The following is an 11,715-nucleotide window of genomic DNA, read 5'->3' on the forward strand; positions in this document are numbered from 1 at the left end:
TTTTTTAGAATGGAGGGGAAACAAAACTAAATTAAAAGTGAAAACAAATTTGAAGGCCTTTAAGCAGCTCACAGATCTTTGTGTCCGAGGAAGCAAAGCAAGGTTAACTGTGGTTTTATTGAGCTGACGAAAATCTGGCAGGGACTCACATGCACAAACAGGCATGAGGACCTGGACCAGCTGCCACAGCAGAGTTTAGAGGAGCTGGGATTGCAACACATAATGGCGGAGTGGAGTTTTTTCTCTGACAAAACTTGCAATCAATTAAACATTCTTAATTTGTATCTCTTAAGATTCATTTTTACTGCAACTGTTCACACTTGACAGCGTTTAATCACTTTTAGAAAGTTTGAATTTTCCACACTAGTTGGAAAAAGGTTATTTATTCCCTTAATTAGAGGACAACACTGACAAATTTAGATCAGCTAATCGTTTCATATAGATGTACATTCTTACTCAACAACATTTAAAAGGATACCTTTTACCCAGTTACTTATCTAGTGTGGCTGTGTTTGCCAGACCTTACCTGAAAAAGACTTTGTCTGGATGGGAGAATATGTTGCTCTAAAAAATGTATATGCCTTTTAGCTATGATTGTGCCTTTCCAGATGTGCATGATGCCAGCTTTATTGCACATTATGTACTGTAGATTATGGAATATTACATTTTACATACAGGAAAAAATACAGGAACAATTTTTGATGCAGTTTTTTTGCAGATTACTCAACCTTTGTCCAGCTTTACTTCTGAGAGACTCTGCCTTTCGAAGGTTCTCTTTTTATACCAATTCATGTTGCTGACCTCTTGCCACTTAACCTCATTAGTAGCAACATGTTCCTCTGGCTGTTTCTTTTCAGGACCACTTAGTTTTTCAGCTTTTCGTTGGCCCTGTTCCAACTTTTTTTGAGACATGTGGCTGCTATTGAATAGAAAAATGACATTTTATTTACTGTCCCAGCTTTTTTGGAATTGGAATTGTAACATGATATACAATGAAGCAGTTAAAGAGCCACATCTTTCCCTCAGGTGTCAAAATCAAAGATACGGTAGGGTGAAATTTTGTAATCAACCAAACTGTCAACTTCAACAGTTACTGTGTGACAATGTTTCATCATCAAGTGTGGATATGCACATTCCAACTCCTTTCTTCATCTTTGACTTATTGATGTACAGTGTATGATTATATGTCTGTGCTACAGTCATACAGTAAATCATTTAAGCTGCTTCGACTGGCAAAAAACGATTGCTGTATTTTTAAAAGGATTTTTGTTAGTTTTACCCATCTTGTCCAAAGTCTGAATTCATACTGCTTCTTTCACTTCTTCCACAAAAGACACCCCCTATAGACACACACACACACACACACACACACACACACACACACACACACACACACACACACAGCCAGAGTGACTGTTCAGAGTGATTCATCAGCATTACTGGCAGAGCGGTAACCTTATTATAACTGATCTTATCTAGTTTGCCCAGCTCCCCATTTGAAAGCTGCGAGTCTCTTTGCTCTTTCTTCTTTGTCCAACTCGTGTCCAGAGGGCTTGTGGTGTTGCTGCTTGTTCGCAAAGAGATAGAGCGGACCAGCCAGATGGGTAACACATACACACACTTGCTCAGATTGTCTTGGAGATAGTGGGTGCAGATGACTTTTGAACCAGGCTTTAAACATTGCCAGCCATACCAAAGCACACACAGTAACATTTAACAGACTTACAGATTTTTATATATATATAAGAAGCTCATAACTTGAATATTAGAGCCTGAGCTGTTCACACAACTTTGTGACAAAAGTACAACCCCAGAAATGAACAAAATCTGCATTAGGGTGGATGTAACGCACACAGAAATATGCAAAATCGTAGTTAGAGCTATTATACAGTCAGTGACATTACGATTCATATTACGTTGCCTGTTTTAGATGCGGTTGAAATAAACTCACCTCAGATTTGGCAACATGAACTGCAGGGAGATCAGTTTCTATGACTCTAGCACCATCTTGTGGAGATTGATTGAACTGCACCATTCACACGAGGAGGTGGAAGATAAGGTCAAAATGGCTGTTGTTATGGAATAACTTTTACGAGGAGTTGGTTCTATTCTAGTGAAGACCTCAACACCTCAGAAACAAAAGTTAGTTACTTGTGCACAAGAATTACAATTGTAGGCGACCAATGACTAAGATACTATACATGTAGTAGATGACAGACATAACACAATAGTGTTTAACTGGAAAATATGTGGAATATTAACACCACTTCAATCCAAATTGAAATGTAAGAGACTATGATCCTCCCCTTTGCTTCAGATTAATAGATTGGAGGACTATGCAAATCTCTGTTCCTCTTATCAAGCTTTCATATGTTCATAATGAATATCAGCCTCAAGCACCTCATTGACCTGTGTGATTTTTTTTTTTTTTTTTTTTTGGCCAGTAGATGTTGTTGCTGATGCTAGATTATTGATATACTGTATCATACCATTCTACTTTTTCTCTTCTATAAACCCTCAGAGATTATTAAAGTATCTGAATCTGGACCTATTAGAAGAAAACCTGAAGAGACTCATTTAGATAGTAAGATATTTAGAGAGTAAATGTCAGCCATGATCTCACCTGGTCTGCCCACACGGACAAGGTGGTCAAAGCTGCCCGGAAACGCCTCTTCTTCATGAGAAGATTCAAGAAGTTTGGCATGAACCCAGTCATCCTTACCAACTTTTATAGGTGCACTATAGAAAGCATCCTGACTGGTAGCATCTCAGTGTGGTTCGGGAGCTGCACAGCCATGGACCGTAAGGCCCTACGCAGTGTGGTCCGATCTGCTGAGTGCATCATCGGTAGGAAACTCCCAACCCTTCAGGACATCTACCACACAAGATGTCTTCGTAGAGCTGGCAGGAGCCTAAAAGACTGTCATCACCCATCCTTCAGACTGTTTACCATGCTGCCTTCTGGCAGGCGGTACAGAAGCATCCGGTCTTGCACCTGCAGAATGGAGAACAATTTCTATCCTAATGCTGCGTGTACACCAAGAGCGACCTACGCTACCTGAGCGCCGGAAATCATTATTTCTCTATGGAGGGTGAGCTACCTGCGCTACCAAAGCGGATTCTCCAGTGGCGAAGCTTCCTGAGCGACCAGAGCGGATTCGAGCGATTAAACTCCAGCTAACTTTATGGTAATGAGCTATGACGCGTTTCGGCGAAAACCAATGACAATCCACAGATTGTAGTGGTCCGACAATCCGCGGGGTTCGCGGAAACAGATGTGTAAACTTTAGTTCCTATCCAAACAATAGTCGTTTAATCCTGAGACTGTTGCAATTGCCGTGTCGAGTGCTTCAATACAATAGTGTAGTAACCCCACGTATACCTTTCTCACTGCAATTAAGTTTTATTTCGGATTTATTGCGGATTTTATTTCGAATTTAGTTTCTTTTTCACAGCTGCCTCTGCTATTCCTGCTCTTCTCAGGTGTACCTAATGTAGTTTTACATCATTTGTAATGTGATGTATATTTTGTATAACAAATTGTAAATTACAACACGTTTCTTTGTGTCCCTGGCCTCACTTTCCTCTTTTTTTTTTTCCGCGGGGGTGCTGCACAGCCGCGGGGCCTCTCAGAATTGAACATTCTAAATGTGACGTCACGAGCTACCAAAGCTACCAAAGCAAATTCACAAGCGAAGCTTCTCCAGCGACCTCCGCTACCAGGTAGCAGAGGTCGCTCTTGGTGTACACGCAGCATAAGGCCATCAGGCTTCTAAATGGACTATAATGCACTCTCATCACTTTCACACTCGACACTTTAAACATGCCTACCTCCACTGCTGTTTGCACTACAAAATGCAATATTGCACAATATTGTATTTTTATTTTATCTTATGTTTCTAGGTTAGTATAGGTCTTAGATTAGCATAGGCTATTATGTGTATTATATGTTCAGTATAGCTCTAGTAATTAGCGTAAAATTTATATTTTGTAGTATCCATATTGCCTATTTATTGTTATTGTTAGAGTAGTATGTCATGTCACGGCATATTATGTCTTGTTATGGTAGCTGCTGTACGGTGTCCTGTCCTAAGAATTTCAGTGCCCAGTCCGACTCTGTTGTTCTGTGCATCTGACAATAAACAGGGGTGCAAACAGAGGTATGGTCAAAAAGGAGTGAGATTATCGAAGCCCACGCCCCCGCAGGAATTATCATATAATTACATTTTGCCACCACCTCTGCCATCCAGGGCTCACCCTATTCACACAAAAATGTTCTTTATATGAAAATACACTGTCCCAGTTCCTTGGAAATTCTTAAAAGTAAAGAATACTGAGACAACGCTGGAAACATTTGGCATGTCCCCTTTTTTTCAATTTTTTTGAAAAAGTCTGACATTTTGAATATGACTCAATACACACAAGTTCCACAATATCACACCATTAACAACCTCAGTTCACTCTCATAGACTTTTATATCACCACAACTTTCTTTAGCACACCGAGAAACAACAGAAAAATAGCCTCAGAGCAGCTAAAAAGACAAGTTTCTCACCGTTGCTCTCTGTATTTCAAATTACGCCGATATCGGAGCTTGCAGCGGCTCTACAGGTGACAGGTGAGTGTTAAGCTGGGCATACACTGTGCGATTTTTTCAATCGCGGTATTCAGCTGCTGCTCATACTGTACGAGTGAATCGCAAGGGATAAAACGTCACAGCTCACGATTCCTGTTCTCACAGGACTATCTCCAAAATAGTCGCACGAGTGAAAATCTTGTCGACATCGGGCCAAAAATCGCAGTGTATGCCCAGCTTTAGCCTGTTAGACACAGAGCTAGCATTAGCATGGACGACGGTAAGCGTTAACAAGCCTTTATTTTGATAACTGACTCGTCTTACCGACGTACTTGTCTCCGGACTTCCAATCGGTATGTGCTCTGACTTTCTCGGGATTTTTCTCCTTTTTCTGTCATTTTCACAAGTAGCTGCGCTTTACTTCTCTGGTTAAGGTCAGAAAATAACGTAAAAATCGTGCGCCTGCAGTTCACCTGGCTGTTGAGGCACTCCCCACGTGGGGTCATACGAACTGTGCGGTGCATTCAAATGCAACAGGAACATTAAACTTTACCGATGCAAACATAAAATAAATACTCTCCCGCTTCTTTTATTGGTCTCTATGTCAGTCCAGAGAGATTCGGGGCTGAACTTTGATGAAATTATAATCAGACATTACAACAACACCACCACCCCCCCTAAAAAAAAAAACTCATCGGATCTGCACGATTCACACAAGTCCCCCAGACAGCTGTGAAAAAGGCGGCATCCGCCAAAAGGCGCGCCGTTTGCACCCCTGATAAAAGACTTGATACTTGAAACAACCTTCACTGTCTGTTTGACTGTGCAGTCACTGCACAGTGATGCATGTCAGTAGTAGCAATAATACAACTGCATAAATATGAGTGAGGCTTTCAGTTCAGAGGTTACTCCTTCATTCACAAACCATGGACTCAGATATGTATTTTAGAATAGAATGATACTCTTCTATTTCCCTAAGAGAAATTGCATGGTTGCATTGTCATTAGTTACAGAAAAACTTTTAAAAAAAAGAAATGCGACTGAAGAAAAATCAATAGATCTTATAGAAACATGTTACAACTCCCCACCCTGAATAAAATGCAGAATACTTGAAACTGTTACGTCATGAACCTGTTCAGTCTCGTCTATGACAGACGATCAGCACACATGGCAGCAAAGCCGGACGTGTCCCCCCCTCTGGATGACACGGCTCCTCCTGTTTCTTCTCCCTCCCATTACCACTCCCTCCCGCCAGCAGTTTCAACCAATCCACAGTGCTGTGAGTATATAATACGCAGCCAGCCTGCAATATATGTTTTGGCCACAGAGTGGCAGCACATGCAAACACATGTGATCTTACACAACTTCATTACAAAACAGTGAAGGCGAGTTCTGTATGTAATGTGCTGCAGCCTTACAAGTTCACAGTGTCTCATTGAGGGTGAGTCGACTATTTTCTTTGGAAAAGCCAGTAGTTGCTTAGTGCTGAGATTTGAGTTGGGTTGCTTTGTATAACGCCAATATATCTGTGGGTTATTTATATTCTTACTTTAAAGTAGCTGTTGTTAGTTTCCGTTTGTTTTACTTGCAGTAGATCTTCAGCTTATACTTGGTCACGTTTGACATTTCTGTTTGTCTGAATGAGGCAATGTTCTGTACTGACGGGAACGTGTCTGTTCCATTCTGAAACAGGAAGGAGCATCTCTGAGACAAAACAATGAAGTCTATCGTATGTATCTCGGCGTCACTCAGGGCAGCATGTCAGAGCAGCACATCGGCTTGTTTTCCTCTATGGGTTCCTCGTGGGTTCAGTCTGTGCAGTTCCGCTGGAAGATGCGCAAACGTGGATTTGGCTAGCAAAACTGTAATTGCGCAGCAACCGTGCATAACCGACGTGCGATGTTTCCAAAGAGAAAGGACGCGCAACGAAACAGCTGGCGTTGGGAGCGCAGCCCCTCTTCCCAGAACACCCGAGAGGAGAGACAATGAACTGACCATGTACCACTCTGGAATGCGGATGGCGCATAAAGGGGCGACAAGAGCAGTCCCGCATCTCTCTCCATACACCCCGTATGCCAAAGCACAGAGCAATGTCGCTGAACTGGTCAATATTCAGTCGCTCTTTGAGGAGGATGTCATCGCTGGGTTGTGCTCCAAGCTGGCAGACTTCCCCAGCAATGACAGAGCAGAGGGACTGGCCACTTTACTTGGAGCTTGTGTTGAGTTTGGCTTGGAAGCCCACAGCCCTCCTGTCCTCATACTGGTGAAAGAGAGCCTGGAGCTCCTTTCCAAAAGGGACATCGGGGTGGCACAGCTCTGCCACCTGGGGAAGGTGGCGTGCGCCCTAGAAGGTCGCCAGTGCCCCATGGGGACAGAAGTCATAAACTCTATCAGCACAGCTGTAGAAGATGACATGGTCTCCCCCAGCGAGGCTGTAGCGGTCTACTCCCTGCTGACTGTGTTGTATGACCCAGGCAGCCAGCAGCAAACACTGATGCTCTCTGCTTTGCACAGACAAACACAAAGGCTGGTCCACCGGCTGAAAGCCCATCAAGTTAGTGATATTCTGCAGTCCCTCCTGAGGTTACAGCAGAGACAGGTAGGCACAGCCACAACTCTGCTGTTCTGTGATGACAATTGAGTTCATCTGTCTGTTTGAGTTAAAAAGAACGCCTTGAATACATTTCTCTGTTTTGTTTCACAGGCCATCGCCCTGGTGCTGAGGCTGAGCAACAGGGCATCTCGTGTCTTTAAAGCTTTCAGTGATGATGACATAACTAAGGTGCTTTCTGCGCTTATGGTTCTGGGACAGCATGATGAAGAGCTGCTGGCTGCAATGGAGAAACACTTGCCAGGTGTGTTCTCTTTTCCTATTGACTCAATTTGTGCCTTAAATGGCCTGAGGTAATCCTAGCTGTCTGTAACGTATAACTAGTCAGGTTAGATTTCATTCTTTGTGTTTTGTCTTATTTCTGTTTGTGTCCAGTTCTGTGGTAAAAAGGTAAAGATGGTAAAAGAGAATCACTAAATCTGGTTTTGTGTGTCAGAGAGGATGGGAAAGTGTGATCCAGAGCTGATCAGTACTGTCATGGAGTACTGTCTGCAAATGAGGTGCCGCTCTGAGCCAATATTCGAGGCTGTGGCTGAGAACTTTGTGTGCAGCGCTGAGAGACACAGCAACCTTCAGATAGCCAAACAGGTAGTCGCCATGGGGAGACTCAATTACCTGCCACAGGTGAGACTGTTTCTTGTCTTGTCACATCATTTAATGTAAATGTGATCTGTCATTCTTAGCAAGAAAATCTTGCCAAGATCTGGATCTGGATTGCGGCATGTGTAAAGCATTCATGGTGCCTTACAGAAGTGCAACTTAGCTATGCCATATACTCAAATGCACACCTAAAACATGGTCAATGCAGGGTTTTCTCATTTTTTTTAGTCTGGAGGATGCCGTTTCAGTGAATTCCAAAAAGAATTTCCTGTGTTAATTTGTCTGACTAAAGGATTAGTTTTCCCCTCCACCTAAGACTACTTCAAGTGAGCCCGGGTTCAGAGAAGACGGAGGCATTTCTGTACATTTGTCTTTGTATGGTAGAATTTTAACTTCGATATGGATACAAAACTGGATTATGTTCACAGACGATGCTTTTTAAAAGAGTTCCAGATGGCATCCAGTGACCTCTGCCACAGAAACAGAAGTTTTTAAAACAATGGTGCTTCAGTGAATAAAGCTCACAGACATTGAAGTACTTTATTTTTTGCATTCAGAAATATCTCCAGATTCTCTAAATCTGTTGATGATAGTGTACTGTAGGTGGTGAAACCCCCAAATCCTTTGCAATTATAAAATGAGAGGCTAATCTTACATTATTTACTATTTACAAATGTATTTTTAAAGAGTCTTGAGCCCTTCAACATCTTCGCTCAATTGCTCCTTTTATATCCAATCATGTTACTGACCTGTTGACAATTAACGACATTGGAGCTGACATCAAACATTAGCCTTTCGCCTCAGCTCTTTGAACCCTGTTGCAAACAACAAGTGAGCATATCATTTCACAAGACTTCTCTGTTTTAGCATCCGATACGTTGTGTTTTTTTGTATTTGAAAGTAATTTTGGGGTTTAAATAGTTTGCAGAATCATTGCATTATTTGCGTTTATTTGAAACAGTCTTACTACAGCCATGAGCTAACTTTGCATTGGGACTAAAACGCAGATAAGCATGTACGGGCTTTGCTTTTTCTTCATGAAGGAAATTGCAGTTGCTTGACAGTACGCTAATCTGTTTGGTTTTCTTTCTGTCTGCTCTCTTTTACCTCTCAGTGCTCCGGTCAGATGTTTAAAAAGCTGGAGAGCATTTTGTCATCAAGGTTTTCCCAGTTCCAGCCTCGCTCGCTCATAGACATGCTGCACGCCTGCGTTCACCTTGAACGGTTCCCACTCAACTACATAAAAAAAGTGTTCAGCCCATATTTCCTACAGAAGCTGGAAGGTATGTGCAACAATCTAAATCAGTCACAGCTTTTCTTATGTTTCTCGTGTCAGTGTGACGTTTCACGGTGAACTTGTTGCTTTCACCTCGTGTGTATACAGACGGTAACAGCTGCTCATTTAAAGAGACTTTCATGTAAAACTTCTTTTTTCTATGCAGAAGGAACTGTTCTTTTAGTGAATAGTTGTTCAATTGACTGTTGTACTTCTTACCAGTACACAGAGGCATGACATGGCAGTGACTGTTGTATGTATGCAGTGGGTTACATAATATCTCTGATATAAGGTGTCCTTGTTTGTCCTACAGCACAGGGGGAGCCAGTGGACAAGAACGCTTTGGGACAACTGACACAGCTCCATCTCTCTACCTCACTAGAGTGCACATACTACTGGGTGAGCTTCACACGACATACAGTTTATAGTAAATTAACTTATTGTTAGATCCTTTTTAATTTTGCCTGATAAGGATCTTGACTGACACAATAACAGTAACTGATGATGGTTAATATGTTTTTATTCATGCCTTCCCTGTCAGGGTCCCAGATTGCCCTTTTTTCTCCGTGTAAAGAAGTTTTCCTCCATGGACCAAGCCTTTGAGACACCTGTGGAGAGCCTGCTGTACAGACAGGTCAAAGGTCCACTTGAAGTGCTGCTAGGGGGGAAGTTTTTCTCCACCAGAATCTTTACCCAAGTTGGATATACCATTGGTAAGCAACAACCATATCAGAAAAATGTGTGATTAACATACAGCTGCATGTCAGTAATTCTACATTAATATGTAAAATGTACATTTAGCTTCCTAAGATATATTGTATGGGGACAATTTATGGTTTTCTCCTTCAAATTTCCAAAAGTGGCTCACCAAAGCCATGCTTGTGTTGTTGCTTCAGCTGTACTGATAGACAGTTGTTGTTTTGCCTCTGTTTTATATCCAGATGTGGAATTATGCCTGGATGAGAATGGATTTGTCCTGCCCCTGCCTCAGTGGGAACAAACTTCCAGAAGGTAAACCCTGTTTTGTTTATTGGAGCTAGATTCACCTCAGCATTCTGACAGTAGTTTAAAGTGTTTCTGTAGAAGGTAGAAGATGCACAATATTTAGAAATGCCGGATAGATAATTCTTTGAACCATATCAACATATGTAGCCTTAGATTTGGAAGTCGGCTTGGCGTGACTTTTGCACAAAGTCTTAATGAAATGTTTTAATCTTTCATCGTGTCTTGAATAGGATTGCACTATGTTTGGATGGTCAAAACCGCTTCTGCAGCAACACACAGCATCTGCTGGGGAAGGAAGTCACAAAGAGGCGACACCTCCGCAGGATTGGATATGAGGTGGTGCAGGTAGGCTTTTCAAAACTGGCAAACGTGATGAGAGTAGATTGCTGAAACAAGATATCAAAGATTTGGAGGTTGCTCATTTGCAGCTTCCTCTCAGTAAGTTAACATATAATTAACCTGCAGTTACATGTTTGTTTGTTATGGTGTATATGGATAATTTTTGATGAGTTCACTGTCATTAAAGTCACTTCGTGTACATTCTTTTTTTCTTATTATTTATTTTATTTTGCACATTTTCCACATATGCTGTGATGTAATTTGACTCAACTTTCCTGCCCTTCTCTGATTATAACACTTTTGACATTATATGTAAATAAGAGTTGGTCAATCATAAAAATAAGAGATTTATCATTTATATTATATTTGTTTGAAGAAAGAATCTTAACAATTGGATTTAATTGTTTTGATTCTCAAAAACACGTCTCCTCCCTCTCTTACAGATCCCTTATTTTGAATTTGAGAAGCTGAGAACTCAGGAGGAACAGGTCCAATATCTTCATGACAAGATTTCCCCCACTCTCTCCAAGTTCAGACATAATCAACTAACGTCTTAAAACTGTGTCAAGCCAAAAATCTGTTGGATCAGTTACATAAACCATCTTTTAATACTTGATTATCTGCTCACTGATATATCATGCTGTCGGGTGACAGGAATAAGCCGTTTCAGTGCCCAATAAGCAACAAATACCTCTTGCACTGTTGTTCTTTTTTTGGCTTTTTTTGTGACAATAGTTCTATTAAACAACCTGCCTTATGTTCACCAGAAATATATCATCAAATTCCATCTAACAGTTTCGCCAAGGTGCCATCAAAGCTGCCTCTTAATGAAAGAGAGATGCCTGTGGAGCTCTTTTTTGTTTGTTACCAAGGTGCATAAAATGCCTTTGCAAGAGAGGGGTAAACATTACCCTATCTATTTGTTTGACTATACATTGTATACTTGAACTTGGCCTTTTATAAATATTGATATTTATAATGATGGACATTTTGATTGTAGCTCAATGTAGCTATTAAATTTATGTGATCAATATGAGCACAAAATACAGTACATGTAAATAAAATGTATCGAATTATAAAAGATCTATTATCACGGATGACTAAATGAGATGTAAATGAATTGAAATGTCTTTTTTTGTTGAATAAATCTATCATAATTTACCTCAAACTCTGTGATGTGTCAGAGGGGATTCTTTATAACTAAAAACACAAGGAATTGACAGATTTAGTTTAATTTCAGTTTAAGAAGAAATGTAGATGCGATATATTTTATAGATTTAAAGAAATAACAGAATTGATCTTAATTTT

General features: G+C 40.9%; 1 protein-coding gene across 1 annotated transcript; it reads left to right on the forward strand.

Annotated features, from left to right (window-relative positions):
* Nucleotides 1–5,949: 5,949 nt before the first annotated feature.
* LOC142396260 (FAST kinase domain-containing protein 3, mitochondrial-like) lies at nucleotides 5,950–11,575 on the forward strand. The gene is made up of 10 exons (XM_075478812.1): nucleotides 5,950–6,017; nucleotides 6,269–7,175; nucleotides 7,281–7,431; nucleotides 7,624–7,811; nucleotides 8,902–9,070; nucleotides 9,377–9,462; nucleotides 9,605–9,776; nucleotides 10,005–10,074; nucleotides 10,299–10,413; nucleotides 10,851–11,575. The coding sequence occupies exons 2-10, from the start codon at nucleotides 6,294–6,296 to the stop codon at nucleotides 10,962–10,964; spliced, it is 1,947 nt and encodes a 648-aa protein (XP_075334927.1). The 5' UTR covers nucleotides 5,950–6,017; nucleotides 6,269–6,293; the 3' UTR covers nucleotides 10,965–11,575.
* Nucleotides 11,576–11,715: the final 140 nt, after the last annotated feature.

The sequence above is a fragment of the Odontesthes bonariensis genome, chromosome 12 (genome assembly GCF_027942865.1).
Source record: "Odontesthes bonariensis isolate fOdoBon6 chromosome 12, fOdoBon6.hap1, whole genome shotgun sequence".
In the NCBI taxonomy this organism is placed as follows: Eukaryota; Metazoa; Chordata; class Actinopteri; order Atheriniformes; family Atherinopsidae; genus Odontesthes; species Odontesthes bonariensis.

Coding starts and splice junctions, on each gene's coding strand:
- LOC142396260 (XM_075478812.1), top strand. CDS start 6,294: ATGAAGTCTATCGTATGTATCTCGGCGTCACTCAGGGCAGCATGTCAG. Junction 7,812..8,901: donor GACTCAATTACCTGCCACAG/GTGAGACTGTTT, acceptor TTTACCTCTCAG/TGCTCCGGTCAGATGTTTAA. Junction 9,463..9,604: donor TAGAGTGCACATACTACTGG/GTGAGCTTCACA, acceptor CTTCCCTGTCAG/GGTCCCAGATTGCCCTTTTT.